The sequence below is a fragment of the Sminthopsis crassicaudata genome, chromosome 2 (assembly GCF_048593235.1).
Source record: "Sminthopsis crassicaudata isolate SCR6 chromosome 2, ASM4859323v1, whole genome shotgun sequence".
Taxonomy (NCBI): Eukaryota; Metazoa; Chordata; class Mammalia; order Dasyuromorphia; family Dasyuridae; genus Sminthopsis; species Sminthopsis crassicaudata.
In genome coordinates, this window is record NC_133618.1 from 439,682,051 (window position 1) to 439,700,737 (window position 18,687).

The 18,687-nt window shown below is 37.8% G+C and overlaps 1 protein-coding gene across 1 annotated transcript in view; it reads left to right on the forward strand.

Annotated features, from left to right (window-relative positions):
• Nucleotides 1-8,229: 8,229 nt before the first annotated feature.
• The window catches only part of MMP24 (matrix metallopeptidase 24), a 61,491-nt gene continuing 51,033 nt past the window's right edge, over nt 8,230-18,687 (forward strand). Inside the window, exon 1 of the mRNA XM_074284812.1 lies at nt 8,230-8,439. Coding sequence (XP_074140913.1) covers nt 8,230-8,439 — 210 coding nt within the window. The remainder of the gene's footprint in view (nt 8,440-18,687) is intronic.

Genomic DNA, 18,687 nt, shown 5'->3' on the forward strand with positions numbered 1-18,687 from the left:
ATGCTCACAGTTCCATTAACTCCTGAACAATACTAATTTTTTAATCCTTCTGCGACAAGAATATTACATTTTTCTCCTGAGTTTTTTTAAGTGATTAGAGAATGACTCAACCAAAGCACATAAATATGCTGCAAGAAATAATGAATAGAAGGAATATAGAGAAACACAGAAAGAAGTAGATGAACTGATACAAGGTAAAATAAACAGAAACAGAAAAATAATAATGCACACAATGGCTGCAACAATGCAGATAGAAAGAATAACTACCATAAAATAATTGAACTGAATGTTGTGAAATCATAAAGAATAAACTTATCCCCAAAGAAGAAGGATGAGAAGAATCCCCTCTGCCATCCTTTGCAAAAATCAAGATTATTTTGCACAAAACATCATATTTTTTCCAATCTGTTGACTAGTTTTGCCATTAAAAAAATCTTCCTCCTTTTTTTCTTTATCTTTTTTTAATTGGGAGAGATGGCTGGCACAGTGGATAGAACAGCAGCCTGGGAGTGAGGAGAACCTGAGTACAAATCCAGCTTCAGATATTTACTAGCTATGTGACCTTGCACAAGTCACTTAGTCCTTATTTCCTATTTAGACTCTCAAATGTTCAGCTCTTGAGAAGAAATAATAACTTAAAAATTCCCCTCTGGATTTCATTTTTGTAATCTGTAAAATCACAGAATAGTACCATGCAAGCGACCTGAGAGGCAGATTCATTTAACTGCTATCTGTCCAAGAGTCCCCTCTATAATATCTCTATCAAATGTCATTCAACCTCTGCTTGAAAACTTCCTGTAAGAGAAAATTCATCACTTTCCAAGACATGTCTCTAATTGTCAGAAAGTTTTTCTTCACATTAAGTCAATGCTGGTCTCTTGGACAGTTTTTACCCACTATTCTTTGTTTTGACTTCAGGGGTCAAAAAGAAAATATCAGGTCCTTCTTCTACATAATATCTCTTCAAACACTTGAAGACAGTTCTCATGCCTATCTTAAAATTAAATTCCAAAGTAAGCATCACTAGGCTCTTATGCTATTCCTTAAATGGCATAATTTCCAGCTCTCTCATTATCCTGATTTATTTTCTTTGGGTATTCTCCAACTTATCAACATCCTTCTGGGAAATAAAAACACATAAAGAAAGTGAAAAAAAAAACAACAAAGCTTCAATCTGACTCTGAGTTCATCAGTTTTCTCCTTGGAGAGGATTATAAAAGAAAGCAATTACATTGAAATACAGCTATCAAAACTTTTTTTTAAAGTTCATAAACCCCAGGTTAAGAATCCATGATCTAAAAGAAGTGCTCTAATTCTGGATAGATACTATACAAAAGATTTGTGAGAAAATATGAATAAAAATAATGTGGATTTTTGATAGGTTGTGAAATGCACTATTTTAGGAAGTACCCATACAGGTAACATTATAAATTTATGAAATATATTTAAATTTTTAAATTTTATTTTGCTATTCTGGACTTTAAACCAACAAAAAACTCATTCTATGTAAAAAGTAGAAAAAAAAAGAAAATTATATAGGAAACTGTGAATTTATATTTTATATTACTATCTTTCAGAAGTATATAACATATTAATTTTTCAGCATTGTCCTGTTTGTGCTTCCTTTTAGATTCTTTCTGTGCTTCAAAAAGTTGTTTCAATGGCCTTTTAAAAAAAAGTCACTATTGCTTTTTCCCTCATCTTTAGCAAGTTTTCCTCCGAACAAAAGAGAAAAAAAAAGCAACCCAACATAGCCAAGCAAAATAAATCTTTAAGTGATCATGTTCAAAAGATGTATATCTGTTTATGTATCTTGAACCTATAACTTTTCTGTCAAAAGATAGGTAACTGCTTCCATTTTAGATACTCTGGAGATATGGTTGGTCATTGTTTTGATCACAATTCTTCAGTATTTGATAAGATTTTTAAAAATGATATTGTTATAAAAATTGTTTCTTAGTTCTGCTCAAAATCTTCTCAGGATTCTCTGAAATTATTTTCCTTTTTCTTGTGGTGCAATAATATTTCAGTGTATCCACATACCAAAATTATTTTCAGCCATTTCCCCAATTGGTAGAAATCCTCTTAGTTTCAAATTCTTTTTTCTTTCCTTTTAATTCTTTATTGCTTATGTTTGTTTTGCTTGTACTCTTCCCATTCTAGGATCATTCTTCTTCTTATCCTCCCATTCCCTAAGCCTGCCTATTTCCCTGCTGAATTCATTCTATCTCTACACCAAAACCTGTGTGTGTGTGTGTGTGTGTGTGTGTGTGTGTGTGTGTGTTTTCAAACTCCCTCTGTCTGATTCAGATAAGAGTGAGGGTCATCTGATGTTGTAGGCATTGGAAATAGAAATAGAAAAGTCCCTTCCTTCTGAAGATTTCCCTTCTACTAAAATAATTTACATTTTACATTCCAGACAATGTTTCTAAAAGGTGGAGGTGAGGAAAGTACACAAAATGAAAAAGCAGAAAGCTATTTTATCATGTATGAAGAACAGTAAGTCTTCTTGAGTGGCACCTAAAATGCTACAGGGAAGTTATGTAAAATCAACCAAAAAGATAAATTTAAGAAAGGTTGTGGGAAGGGAGAGGATTTATACCTTAAAACAAGAGTTTTTATTTCTATCTGAGAGTTAATAGAAAGCTGCTGAAGCTTTTTTGGTTAGGGTAGAGATATAATCAGACTTGTGCTTTAGGACGTTCTATGTGAAAGATGGATTGGAAAGAGCAATGACTGTGGTTAGAGAAAACAATTAGGAGTTTATAGCAATTGATCAGGAGATAAGTGATGAGATTGCTGTCATGTGAGAGGAAAGAAGAGGACAAATGAAAGAGACATTGTAGAAGAAAAAAATGACAAGATTTGACAGCTGATTTGATTTGAGGAAGAGAGTGAAGTATCAAGAAGGACTATTCGATTGTGTATCTGGGTGACTAGAAGAAGGGCAAGTGAAATAAGAAGAGAAATACTTTGGGGGGAAAGATAAATTCTCTCTCCAATATTTATACTATCTTTTATTATGAATCAATATCCTAAGAAGATTAATTTATTGAAGTCTGCAAGTTGGAACAAAGGGAAGAGACTGGAGGCAGAAATGCTGGTTAGAAGACCACTTAGTACCTACCTACTTTATATAAAACCCTTCCCCTTTCTAGGAATCAGTTTTTCATTTTGTAAAATGAGGGGGTTGACTAAGATGTTAAAAGATGATGAATTTCATTTCTGCGAGTGGGGCCTTCCCTATAAGAAAAAAAGAAATGGTACTTTACCTAGCTATACATTGTTTAACTGGCCTGGAAACCAGTATATAATTATGCAATTGAAATTCTAAGGAAGTGAAACAAATATATAACTTCAAGAACCATTCCCCAATATACAAGTGGTCAAAAGATCTGAATAGACTTCAAAAGAATTGCAGATTATAAATGATCAGATGAAAACATATTACAAATCATTAATAATAAGGGAAATCCAAACTTAAACAATTCTGAGGTTTCCCTTCACATGATGCAAATTGGCAAAGATGGGAAAACCAAACAAGACAGGAACATTCAGTACTTGGAGGGGATGTGAGAAGATAGGCATATACATTGTTGATGAAACTGTGAAGCAGTCCAATCATTATTTCAGTGTGGAATAAATCAAGACAAATGCCTAAAATATCCATGCCTTTTGACTCAGAGATTCTATTACTGTTCTTTGAATTACCTAAGACATTCAAAGATAAACAATGATCCTAAACACCAAAATATTTATAACAGCATTCTTGCTGCTATGGTACCAAAGAACTGAAAAGAAAGCTATTCTCTACTAATTGGGGAATAGTTAAAAAGTAGACTTATTTGTTCTTCATACATAACATTACATGTCTTTGCTTTTACATAGGCTATTCAAGAAGTATATTAATATGCTATATTAATGTAATGAAATATTATTATATAATTAAAAAAAGACAAATATGAGGAATCCAAAAAAGCCTAAGAAGATCTTATGAACTGAAACAGAGTCAAATAGGCAGAACTAGGAGTAAAATTTGTATCATCAAATTAGTTTGTTATTAAGTTAATGGGCCTAAAGATGCCACAACTATTTGCTATCTATTGACTGGATAATGCTGACAAATATTCTGGCATAGGAACATAAATAAATATTACTGCACCATAAAGAATGTGAAATATGACAAATTTTGAGAAACATCAGAAGACTAGTAAGAACCTATGCAAGTAATGTAAACTAAATAAAGAGAACAATTTACATGGTAACTACAATAATATAAAAGAATATAACATTGAAACTTGAATGTTTTCAGCTAGAACAAGATGTTACTTTGTTTTGTTTATCTGTACCTATTTGATACAAAGGAAGTAGTGAGGAGTAGTTCAGGAAGTGTAAGTGATTTAAAGAAAGAGGGGAGAGGAATAGCATGAATTAAAATGGACAAAATCAAGGTATGATCTCATACCCATTATATTAGCAAATTTAATTTGGAACACTTATTGGCCACAACTTAGCATTCTCACTCTTTCTGTTGTTATTTGTTTGCATTTTGTTTTCTTTCCCAGTTTCTTTCCCTTCTTGATCCGATTTTTCTTGTGCAGCAAGATAACTATATAAATATTACACATATATATGTATATTAGATTTAACATATAATTTAACATATTTAACATGTATTGGATTACCTGTCATTTAGGAGAGGAGGTGGGGGGAAGGAGGGGATAATTTGAAACAGAAGGCTTTGCAAAGGTCAGTGCTGAAAAATTACCCATGTATATGTTTTGTAAATAAAAATAAAATTTATTTTTTTATAAATAATAAATATAAATAATTTAATTTGTTAAATATTTTAATCCTTAATTAATTATATAATTAATGTTATTAAGTAATATATTATATGTAATATATTATATATAATTAATAATATATAATTAAATTTATTAAATACTTTAATAAATATAAATAAAAATGAAAATTAAAAATAAAATGCTTTAATTAAAAATAACACTTATTAGTGTAGGGAACATAAGAAGACAGGTATGCTATTCACTACTGCTAGAATTGTGAATTGATTAAACTATTCTGGAAAACAATTTTGAATTAGAAAAGAAAAATTACTGAATTATTCATATCTTTTGACCTGGAGGCTGGAACTTAGGACTCTTTCAAGGAGCATTATAGAGTTTTAAAAAGAGAATTATACTTGGAGTCAAAGTTGAATTTGAATCCCAGCTCTGTTGTTGAAGAATGTTGGGAAAACTCTTTTGAGTCTTAGTTTCTTTATCTCTAATAGGAAAAGAGTGTTGGATCTGGGATCAGAAGATCTGGAGACAGATTCTGGCTCTGTCTGTCAGGTATTACTTGTGTGACCTTGGACAATTCATAGCCCCACTGAGTCTCAGCTTATCTGTAAAATAAGGAGTTTGTACTAGATAATTTTTAAACTCCCTTCTAACTCTGTGGTTATAAGACTATAATCCTATGATATAAAGGAGATTATTGACAGTCAGAAAAGATATATCACAAAAAATTGGAAACAATATGTTTCAAGGAAATGCCTAATCAAATTGTAATGTATAAAATTGGAATTATACCCAAAGGACTATAAAACTGTCCATATCCTTTGATCCAGTAGTGTCTTTACTGGGTGTGTATTCCAAGAAGATCAAAAAAAGGGAAAAGGACCTACATATGAAAGAATGTTTGCACCAGCCCTTTTTGTGTGGCAAAGAACTGGAAACTGAGTAGATTGTCCATCAATTGGGGAATGACTGGATAAGTTATGGTCTATGAATGTAATGGAATACTATTGTTCTATAAAAAACAATAAGCAGGATGATTTTAGAAAGGCCTGGAGAGACTTATATGAACTGATGACGCTAAGTGAAATGGGTAGAACTGAAAGGACATCCTTATATAGCAACAAGATTATGTGATGATCAACTGTGATGAGTTTGGCTCTTTTCAACAATTAGTTGATTCTAGCTACTTTCACTAGACTTGTAATGGAGACATCCATTTGCATCAAGAGAGAGGACAATGGGGACTGAATGTAAATCACAACATAGTATTTTCATCTCTTTTGTTGTTGTTTGCTTGCTTTTTTTCTTTATTTTTTTTTCTTTTTTGATCCAATTTTTCTTGTGCAGCATGATAAATGTGGAAATATATTTAGAAGAATTGTACATGTTTAACCTAAATTGGATTACTTGTTGTCTGGGGGGAGGTGGGGAGAAAGGGAAAAAAATATGTAATACAAGGGTGCAAGGGTGAATATTGAAAAGTATCCTTTGCATATATTTTGAAAAATAAAAAGCTATTATATAGTTGTGATTCATGATTAGAATGAATTATGATTATAATGATGTTCTATAAGAAAGAATTAAAAGGAATTCAGAAAAACATAGGCAGATTTGTATGAATTTATGCTGGGTAAGATAATCAGAACTAGAAAAATATATAATACTCAATACATAATGTAATAAAAATAACACTGAGAGGTAGTTGAACTTTGGTTCATTGTAATGACCAATCTTGACACAAGAGAATAGATGATGAAACAAAGTTTTCTTCTATTAATTGAGAAATGGAGAATTAAGAATGTGGAATACAGTATTATCATCTGGGCAATTTTTGTCCAGTAGTAGGGAAAGTTGCAAGAAAGATTATCATGAAAGGACTATCATGTAAAAACAAAAGCCCCAACTTGAAATTAAAAGGAAAAGATCCATTGTTCAGATATATTCATATTGTATTATCTGTGATTTTTAAAAAATCTGGAAACAAAATTTATGATTTGTAATTGGGTAGCACTATACTAGCATATGAATATAATTAAAGAATGACACATAGGAAATTTTTAGAGACACACGGGAAGACTTGTTAAAAGTAATTCAGAGTAAAGAAAACAGAGTCAAAGGAAAAATATATACAATGACTACAACAATATAAAGTTAACCAAAGAGTAACAAACCTCTGGTGAACTACAGCAGTTATTTTTCATGTTCTTTTCTCTAAATTATTTTCAGGGAATATACTTTGTTGGAAAAGGGCAGTGTTTGGGTTTGTTGTGCTAAAACAACTTTTATCTATAATTGTAAAATGAAAAATAAAATGAGCGGATTGGGTGAGATTGTCTTGGGATCTCGTAAAGCCTGAAATCCTATATTATTTATTATTGCAGGGATACAGAGGCAGGCACTCAACTAGGAAGAAAAGTATGGGATTGGATAGGAAATAAATGAAACATTGCTTGGTACATATCACCTTCTTGCAAGCGCTTCGAAGACCCCCCCATTGTTTACTGGATACTATATAAACTCACATGAATGGCATTCGAGGGGCCTTAAGCGGCCATCTCGTCCATTCCTCTGTCTCCAACTTGCTTTTACACATTTGTCATTCACTTTCCTTCTCTTACTCTAAACAGATATAAGCATTTTTGCTTCGGGTTTTTCATCTCGCTCTCATCTCACTGATCTCCTCTCCACTTAACCTAAATCTAATTTTTCAAGGCCAGCTGAAATCTTACCGACTCCAAGAACTCCCACACTGCCTCTGCCCTCCGCAAGAGCTTTTTTCTTCGAGCGTCAGTAAACAATCGAAGGGAATAACATTCACTTCCGCACTGAGGAGAGCCTGTCTGGGAATATTAGTACCCTTTTCTCTTTCTGCAATCTTCCGGACTAAATTGTGTGCTCTCTGAGGGTAAAGACTGTCTCAAACCTTTTTTGCATCCCCAGCATCAATCACATGCCTCTCTCCTCCCTAGGGGCTCTCCTCAGACTCTTTCCCAAGGAATCTCCTCTGCCCCCTTCCCCAGGACATTCCCGCGGACTTTACTCGGGGTGGAGGGAGTTGGTGGGTGCAGACTACTAATCTTTCTCCAAGCAGTGCTCCCGGTTTTAAAGACGGGTCACCCCGGAGTGGCCCCGTGGGGGGCGGGGACGCGCCTGACTGGGGGTGGGGCTGAGCCTGGGGTGAGAAGCGGGAACGCGCCAGGAGGAGACTGGAGCAGGGGCGAGGACGCGCCCGCGGTAGCGGGGACGAAGGCGGGAGGGCCGGGCGCGTGTCCGCGGCGCCGTGACTCGGCGGCTCCGCAGCGGCTGCAGCGGGAGGACCCGGCCGGAGCCGCCGCCATCGCAGCCGGGCCCCGCCGCCCCCGCCCCCGCCCGGCCCCGCCGCCGTCCCCGGCCCGGCCCCGCCGCTGCAGCTACCGCCGCCGCGGAGATGCTGAGGAGCCGGGGCCGCCGCGCCCTCGGGCCGGGCCGGAGCCGGAGCCGGAGCGGGAGCCGGAACCGCTGGCTGCCCGCGCTCTGCTGTTTGTTGGGCGCCGTGCGGGCGGCGGCGGGGGCCGGGGCCGGGGCCGGGGCCGGGGCCAGGGAAGAGGCGGCGGCGGCGGGGGCAGGGACGGCCCACGAGGCGTCCTTTGCCGGCCAGGTGCGTACAAGCTGGGTCCGAAAAAAGGGGGAGCGGGACGAGCGATCCAAGTCTGGGGTTTGTAAGGAGGGGACTATGACCGGGAAGGGGGGTCCGACCCTGGGCCCTGTTTGCTCGACCCGCTGGGAGAGGCCCAGGGACTTGGGGACCAGGGCGGGGTTCTGGCCCCGGGGCTCAACCCGCCGGGAGCACGTGAAGAGTGGCGGACACGGACATGGTCATGGTCATGGGCCCATTGAGGGAGGGCCTCTGGGGCCCAGGTCACGAGTTGAGGAAGGTAGCAAGTGGTGGGAAATCTATTGGGGTCAGGGTCGCGCTTGGTTTGGGACTCGCGGAAATGTCGAGATGATGAGTTCAGTCTCGAGTGGGAACGAAGTGCTGTGATGGAGAAAGGAAGGGAGTCTGTGGGGACTAGGGCACGGGGGTTCGGACTCGAACCTAGGCGTGCGCGCCTTCAGGACGCACAGGAGGGAGCCTCTTGGTTCAGCACCGTGGACAGAGGCGGCGCCTGGAGCAGCCTGGTGTTGGACTGAGGCTAGTTAGGGCTGGGCAATGATCCCCAAGCCGTTGCCTCGTATAAAGGGAACCTTATAAGAATACAGAGAGAAGGGCCATCACCGTCTAAACTCGGGGGAGAAAAGTGGGGAGTAGAGGAACTAGAGGTTTGGAGAAAAAGGAGATGTACTTGAAGGCTTTCATCTTTAGTTTCCTGGCCTCTGTTTCTCTTGGTCTCTCCCTCCCCAGTGGAGCCCAATGTTCTGTAACTGGGATATCTATCCATGAGCTGGAGGCCGGTTTGCTGGAGGGCTTGATGATTCTCTTCAAGTAGGAAGTCAGAATTTAGGGTAGTTCTCAAACGTCTAGAGGTTTTTTACCCAAATTTAAGGTTCTTTCTGCCTTCAAACTCAACTACTACTTGCAGGTCATAAGCTCTAGGTTCATTTTCCCCTTTGCGAATTTTCTTTTTATTTATGCTGAATTTATGTGGAGTAGTGGGAAGACCCCTGTTCAGGGAAGAAAGAGACAGATTCTAGTTCTGATCCTGCCATTGACACACTATATGATGTTGGGGAAGTCTTTTTCCTTCTTTGGTGCCTAGCATCTTCCTTTGCAAGGTAAAAGGATTGAATTAGATTCTTTCTAAGAGGTCTTTCAGCTCTAGGAAGAATCATATTCAAATCTGATTCAAAGATCTTATGTTTTGCAAAGCATTTCACTCATTGTCCTGTGAGGTAGATAGTGCAAATAAGATTATGCACATTTTTTCAGATATGGAAACTGAGACCTAAAAAAAGGTCAGTGGCTTGCCCAAAGCCATATAAGTAGTAAGCCAGTAGCCCAAATTTAGATCCTTTGATTCCAAATTCAAGGCTCTTTCCATTGCATTTGTGATTCTTTTGATCTTTTAAGCTTCAACTAGTGTACTCAAAAATATTTATCCCTAAGATAGTAGGAAGAGGAATTATCTTGGCATCTGATTTCAACAGTTTGAACCAAATGAAATCTTGTTCCCTATAGGGCAACTCCGTAGAATATTCAAATGTTCCAGTTTTTTCCAGTTCATTTGTGGTAAAAAACATCCAGGCTTGCTTCCAGTTTGATCTGATCCCCTAGTGTTCCTTTAAAAAAAACTTTTGGTTTCATTCATAGTTCAGTTAAAATAATAATTGGTCTCAGTTTGGAGTTTAGCAAATTAGTTTAGCTAGTCCTGATTTTTAGGTCATGGTTCAGTTCAAGTTTCCAATAAAAATACTACACATCTTCTCAAGTTTTAATTAGTAGCAGTGTATAAAGGATAATAATCTGTATGTAGGATAGTGTATCTGTATAGTATGTCGTTTGCAAAATCATTCATTCATTTATCAAATATCTAATTAAATAGCTGTTGCTATGTACTATTGAAAGATTCATTCTGTCTGGAGAGTATCAGGAAAACTTTTAGGAAAGAGACAACATTTGAGGGATAATTGAAGATGACTGTAGGACATTCCAAGCATAGGTAACAATCTGCAAAAAGACATAGAGGTCTGGTAGTGGGACATGGCGGCACATCTTCAGGGCAATTATTCAGTATGAGTACAGTAGAGTACATGATGGAGAGTGGTAAGATAAAGCTAAGAAGAGTGTAGTCTTATTTTGGAGAGTCTTGAAGCCAAAGATGGCATTAGAATTTTATTCAGCAGACAATAGCAGGTTATCAATAGTTTAAGGTGACTTAAACAGTAATGTAAAGGATGATTTGGTTTTAAAAACTTAGATACTAAAGACTAAGACACTGTTGCAGTAGTCCAAGTGAGAGAAAATGAGGCTAGCCAATTATGGCTAGAATTTTTACATAAGTTTTATCATGTGATCCTTCTAATCTCTGTAAAGGAAGCAAGGCAAATGCTACTAGCTGTTCTGTATAGTTGAGAGAACTGAGCCATAGAGAGATGTAACTTGGCTAAGATCATATAGGAAAACCAATGTTGGAATTTGAGGATCCTGAATTCAGTGCTTGTTAAGTTATGTCATGTTTCCTCTCATTGCCACTCATAATTATTATGATTAATACTAATACTTTTTAAAGTACATTCCTAATGCCTTTGATATCTATAATCATAGAATATCATATATGAAATCTATCTTGAAAATAATCTAATCCAAACTCACAGATATCAAAGGAGAAAACAAAAGGGGCCTAAATCATCTTTGACTTACTTATTCTTTTTTTCTTGTCCATTAATAGTTTCAGGCAACAGATATGAACTATGGCTATCTGACAATTTATATTGGTCACTTCGAAGAAAAGAGAGCAGAATAGTGTTCCCTTCCCCTCTCTGGGAGAAAATGGATCCACTTTTTTGGCTTTACTTTGAACTATAGGAAGAGCTAGCACAGACATCCTTTGTGCTTACTGTATAAGAAATTTCCTCCCCCCCTTCCCCGGCCCTATCCTCACTACCATCATGTATTACCTCAGCTGAACTCCCTACAGACTCAAGCAAGGGTGTTTGCTCTGGCCTCATGGACATAGGCCAAAGATATTGTGCAAATCCCAATGGAATTCTCCCTATGGAAATTTTAGTGCTCCCATTGGGAGGCTAGCTTGGTGCAAGCTAGACGTCAGAGTTTAAGGATGACCTGGAGTTTTCTTTTTGTAATCAAAGATTTAGGAAGAAGAAAAAAACAATTGTGTCAGAAACAAACAACTATTGTGACTTTGAATCATAGACTATCAGTGCTAGAAACAACCAAAGGGTTCATCTGGCCTAATTTGTACCTGAGCATGAATCCCTCCTCTAATATCCCTATAAATGTTCATGTAGCCATGGCGTAAAAAGACAGATTGTTCATGCCTCCTTTGTTATTGGATGGCTCTGATATTTAGGAATTCTATACTGGGGTAGCTAGGTGGCACAGTGGATAGATCACCAGGCTTGGAATCATCTTCCTGAATTAAAATCTGACCTCAAACACTTAGTAACTCTGTGAACTTGGGCAAGTCACTTAATTCTGTTTTCCTCGAGTTTCCTCATTTGTAAGATGAGCTAGAGAAGGAAATTGCAAACTACTTCAGTATCAGAAATGGGGTCATGTAGAGTTATACATAACTGAAAAATGACTACAACAATTCTTATACTGAGCTTGATTTTTACTTCCTTCTAATAGCTCAATCTGTGGCTGTTTCTGAAGTGTTTGGATAGGCAAGCCATACCCTAATAAAAAAAAACCTCCAATATGAATCTATATGAAACCTTGGAACTTTTGTTAGATCAAGGAATTATGTTGCACAAAATATGCATGTTAATATAACCCTATTTAGAATTTAGATTGTTTTCCTTCTACTGCTGAGTGTTCAGTTTCAATAGTGAATGGGAATCTTGCCTAATCAATAAGCAGTCACAGGTTCTCAAAGAGGGAACTTTTGCCTTGGTTTATGGGATAAGTCTGAGAATCCAGGTTTGAATACTAACTTTGATATTTACTTTTTGTGTGACTGTGGGCAAGTCATTTAACCCCTCTATCCTTCTCATTGTCAAAATAATTAAGTCTGATTGGATGACCTCTCAGATCCCTTTCCAGGTCTGAATCCATCACCCTATCATCTCTTCCCTCCCCCTTTCCCACTTCCCCTTTTAGCCTCCCTTTTTCCCTGGCCATGAGCTATGGACACTTAATAGTCACAGAATTTGAAGCTAGAAGAAACTTTAGCATACCAAATATCAGAGTAGGACAGATTCTTGGAACATAGAACGTGGTTTTAAGAGCTGGAAAGGACCTTTTGAAGTCACCTAGTAGAACCCCTTCATTTTATAGATGATGTCCAAAGAAGGAGTGAGTAGCTCAAGTTCCCATAGAAAGCAAATAGTAGAGATAGGATTTGAATCCAGATCTTCTGATTAGAAATCTTGTGTATTTTCCACATTATATATATATATATATATATAAATATATATATATATATATACCATGTTGTGTCTCAGGATTACCTCCCCAAGGAGGCAAATCTTGCCCAAGGTTCTATCTCCGGGCTTTTCCTATTACCTTGCATTGCCTCATAAGCAGAACACGAGAGTCTGCCTGGATCCTGTGCCTATGTTATAATGGAAAAAGCACTAGCTTTGTAGTTTGTTACTTGGGTTCAAATTCTGTGTTTGTCTTTTACTATCTGGTGACTTTATATGTCCATCATCTCCCTAGGTATCAGTTTCCTCATCTGTAAGAATTGAGGGATTGGATTAGATGGCCTCTGAGGTTTCTTCTAGCTCTCAATCTAAGATTCTGTGATTCTTCTTAGTTCCCCTTTTCTGTAAAAGGTGGGTTATAAAGGCTTGACCTATTTGTCATAGCTATAGCTTTGGTATTAGGTACAGTCCCCTGGAGTCTCCTATCTGGACTTCAATCCTGAGCTCAAACTTCAATAGTTTGAGAAGGCCACCCACCTTCTGAAGTAATTCTGTCACCCATCTTCTAAATCCTGCTTCATGACTGAGAAAATACAGGAAAGTTTTTCTCTGTCTCTGTTTCTGCCTCTCTGTCTCTCTTTTCTCTATCTGTCTCTCCTTTCTCAGAGATATTGGTGATAGGAAACTAGAAATAAATAATTTTTTATTGAAAAAAGTAATGTAATGTGATTTTAAAAGAAACAATTAAAAGGCCATTGGATCATCCATTCAGAGAGGTGAGTTTGACTCTTCTCTTTACTGCTGCATGCTAAGAACTTGGGAAAGATAGTCCCTTTTTCTGAGTCTCATCTTCATCCTCTGTAAACACAGGAAGATATGCTAAATGATCTTCAAGATCTTTTCCAGCCCTAAATCCTATGATTAAGTGTCCACAGAGTATCTTTTGGAATCCTGCCTTTCTTTTGTCATGTGATCAACTTCCCTCCCTCTGCCACCTCCTTCTGTCCTCTGATTTCTGCATGAATTATGCTCTTAACTTGGGCCTTCTAGGTCTCTACGTTCTCTCTCTCTCCTCTCAGCTTCTTCTCTCACACCACCATTTCAACACCTTTCCCTTGCAAACCTTTGCAACTGCCTCATCATTTTATGGTGCCCCACACCACACTGGATCTCAAATTCCTGCAGAATGCCAGAGTAACTCCACTGAGCATATTATTTGGACCCCACTCATGTTATTTACAACACCTTGTCTCTCTTACTAGACCATAAGCCCCTTGTGAAGAGGAGACAATAGGAATAGGAATGGAATCTTGACCTTAGAGTCTTTTATTTTGAATTTGAGAATCAGCCCTACCATTTCCTAGCTAGTATGCCGGTGGGTAAATCACTTCTTAGCCTCAGTTTCCTGAGGCTAATAATTCCTGACTTCTTTCCAAGACTCTGGTATAGCTCAAATGAGTTAATTTTTGTAGAGCACTGTAAATCTCAAAGCATCATATAAATGATAGCTATTACTATCTATGATGTAGTGGAAAGAATGCTGAATTTGGAATCAGAAGACCTGGTTTTGAATCTTTGCTCTGCCATTTACTTTCTATATGATTTTAAGCAAGACACTTAACCTCTACAGGTTTTTATTATCCTTATCTATAAAAATAAAGAGATGAACTACATGGCCCTTCTAGCTAAATCTGAAATAGTCCTCTGACCCTGGCTGTGAAGTGGGATTGTTTTCCTTTGCTGGGTTTTGCTAGAAACAATCTTAATTACAAAACATAATAGGTTACTTCTCTGTACAGTTCCCAAGTGCCTCCCCAGTAGCAAATTGTATGTGTATGAGTGAATGCACCTGGGTGCATATATACAGTATAAATTTTAAGTCCCCAGGGTCTACACTAACACTTTCTATTAGAATATAGTTTGATTAGAATTTAAGCACCTCTTAGCAGAGAGACCCCTACATGTTTATCATATCAGACAAGAAATACTAGTGTTTAATAATTACTGATGCTATTGTTTGGCAGGGTGATAATGATGATGAAGATGAAGTTGATAGTTATTGTCTCTATAGCCCTTGAAGACTTACAAAATGCTTGCCTCACAATAATGCAGTGAGATAAGTAGCAAGCATCACTTTTTACCAGTAAGGAGACTAAGGTTCAGTGAAATTAAATGACTTGCTCTTGTCCACACAAGTAGTTGGGATCCCAATTCAGGTCTACTTAATCCAAATACATTGCTTTTGGGGATAGGAGCCAAAGGAGATGGCAATTTATAGAACACCCTACAGAACAGATCATCCAAGGATAGTAACTATTGTCATACCTAAACAGATTAAAAATTCTAAACAATAACAACAAAATGTGTAGAGATAAATGGATCATCCTACAAGTTATTTAGATATGTTATCAATTTAATTTTATTTAATAGCCAAAAGAGATATTCAAATCTTTTAAATAATCCTGGCTCTGCCCCTTTACCTCTAGGATCTTGGATGAGATATCTACCCTCTCTGAACTCCATTGTTCTCATCTATAAAATGGGAGGGTGGAGTAGATGAGATCTCTCTGAGATCTTTCTCAGCTCTAGAATTATGATCCAAGATTCTAATAGGATTTCTGGTTTCATTAGTGTGGTTCCAGATGTCAACCCCTTCACATCTCAGTAGTCGGTCTTCATAAGTTTCTTTGGCCATAGAAGTTTATCTTTTGCTGGCTGGCCTTTTGGTAAGCAGATATAACTGGGCTAGTCATCAGAATAGAGATATATAGTCTTGCCATGGGTTGGTATTAGGAACCTTGGTAGGAATTGGCATAATTTGTAATCCCCAAAATATAATTAGAAAGAAATTAAAATAACCAACTATTAAGTGCCTACTGTATACAGAGCAGTATACTGCTCTAGCAGTATGCTAGAGGATGGTAATGTAAGATAAAGCTGCAAAGGTAGGTTTGCATGTCATGGAGGGCCCTGAACGCCAGTCAGAGAACTTTGAATATTAATTGATGGGTAATAAGAAGAGACTGGAGATTTTTGAGCATAGAAGTGACCATTAGCAAAGGGAGAAGTTTATTCTTGTAGCCTTTAATATCTGGTATCTTTAGCCTGGTATCTTTAATAAAAGATAGACTGGAGGAGGGAGGAGGAAGTGGAAGTGGAAGTGGAAGAAATAAAAAAGACCAATTAGCTAATTCATTAGTCCTAGCAGGTGATATTGACCTATATTAAGATGATGGCATGAAGAACAAAGAGGAGGGGACAGATGTGAGAGAGACTGTGGAGTTGTAATCTACAGAATGTGGTAATTTATTGGATGTGAAAAGTGAGAGAGAGGAAAGAATCAAAAATCAACACAAGATTGTAAATATGGGATGAATTGTGGTGCCATAGAAGGGAAGAAATGTAGGGACACAGCAGATCTCTTCCCAGAGAGCGATCCAGCAGCTTCTGGAGACGACAGCTCGCTACAGGTAATGAACACACATATAGTGAATTTGGACATGTGAGATATTCAAATGGACTTGTGGTACTTGGAAATACAGGTCTGGGGCTAAGAAGAGAGGTAAAGGCTAGCAATAGAGATCTATAATTTAATTACATAGAAGTAAAACCTTTAGAGAGAATGAAATGGCCAAAAAAGTGCAAGATAGAGAGAAGAGAAGAGGGAGAGGAGCAGACTTCTGAGGAACATTACATCAACTGGTTACAGAGAGGGTAGGGAGTCAGAGAAGGAACCGTTACTGAACAGTTACAGTGGAGAATGGTCAATGAAGTAGTGAGTGGACAAAAAACTATTGACAAAGACTCGAAGAGAGGATATCACTGATGTGAAAGAGAAGGCACTCTGTGTAAGCATTTTTCAAATTGTTTAACAGTAAAGAGGAAGGATGAGGAGGAGGAGGAGGGGAACTATAGCTCCCTTCTATAGCTATAGCTATAGCTCCTCAGGACCATTAGAAAAAGATCTCAGAGGAGGGGAATTACCTTTACAGAGGAGCAGGAACCTCACTTCTGAAATCAGAATGAAGGAGAAGGGAATGAGTGACAATGCCAATAAGTCAAAGAATGGAGGAAGAAGCAAGAGAACTCAACGTTGGAGGGCCTCTGTATTCTTAGTGTAATGGAAGGTTAGATCCTCTAAGCATTTGGACTTAGGATATGGTTGGGAGCCAGAGAAGAAGATAGGTGGAAGGAGGAATGTGATAAGGAGTATTATTAATCAATCAATTATACATTGCTCTTCTCCATGAACTCTATAATCAAGCCAAACTGGCCATCTTACTCTTGCTTATATAACGTTCCATTTCCTTTCTACTTGCCTTGCCCTGGCTCTCCCCCATGAAGGAGGTAGGAGAGGAAATTGTGGTAGAAGAATGGAATTTCAAAGGTCTGTATCTTGGACTTGTCAGTTCTGGAAAGTGGTGAGAGGTCAGTAGTGTAAATTAATACATTGATATTACAACATGGTTGAAGCAGGCTGGAGGATAATATCATTGGGTTGAGGAGACTGAGGGATTGTGGAGTCTGGGCTTTAGTGAGGTGCCATCAGCATGAATATTCTATCCTCTCACCATGACGGGGATGGGATGGAAAAGAGGACCATGAATTCAGATTCTAAAGTCATTGAGAAAGTCAAGAGAGTGAGTTGGGGGCCAAAATCAGAGAAGTTTTGAAAAGAGGAACTATAGATCCCCAAAGTCTATATATTCAACATAATTAAAGATAAACTAAATTATCTCCATTTGATCAGTAATGCTGCTCAAATAGCTCTTTACTCAGCCAATAAGAACAACTCAGTCCTTAAGTACTTCAAGATCTGCAGAGTGCTTTATATACATTACAATCACTGGGTTCCCACAACAACCCTGTCAGATTGTACAATTGTCAGGTTGTATAAATTAGTAAAATAATTCTTAAAGAACAGAATGTATTGGACTTAAAGAACAGAATTCTAGGACTCTCTGGGGCCTTTTAGGTATGAGTCATCTGGAGAGCCCTTTCCAAATAGATGAGGATTTACCCCCTTTAAGTTCCAGAGCTTTTGTTTTAGCCAGTTGGGGGGTAGAAAGCTTTCTATTATGGATCATAACGGTATTCCCTTCTTAATGAAAGCACTGAGCATTTGCAACCATGATGGTTGCTAGGATTGTTAGGACAGGATCTAATGAGGCTGACTTGGGGTAGCTGTTTGCCTCTGTAATGATTAACTTAAGGTTGCTATGTTTTGGGAGTTCTTGGGTCTTTCTCCCTAATAGTTTTCATATCCTCTCTCCTATTCTGTCTAGATAAGACTATGTCTTGCCTCTAACAATTCCCTCCATACCCCCATCCCATTTCTAAATTCCTGTGGATTAGAAAATCAAATATGCAACAAACTTAATTGGTTAGAATTGTGTGTAAAATTAGAATTATTGACCATGAATGAAGGATTAAGGTATTCCCAGGGGTAAAGTATATAACTTTTGATTCATGGACTTTGTACCAATGATTTTAAGATTTTTTTCTGAGTAACCCACCACCTCATCCACCATCCTTGTACTCTCCCCATCCCAGTAGATGATGATTTCTCCTAACCAGTCTGGAACCAAAACATTGTGCTTGGTGGTCTGTCTGAAGCTCCAGTCAGTAATAGTTTTTCTACCTGGAACCTAAAGATACGTGCATTACATTCTTTTTTTAGTCACATTTAGAATCATAAGATCTTGGAATGGGAAGAAATCTTTACAATAACTTAAAAAAAACTTTAATAGTATTTATTTCCAAATACATGTAAAGATAGTTTTCAACATTTGTTTTTCTAAGACTTTGTGTTCCAAATTTTTCTCCTTCCTTCCTTATCTCCCCTTCCCAATTGGGACAG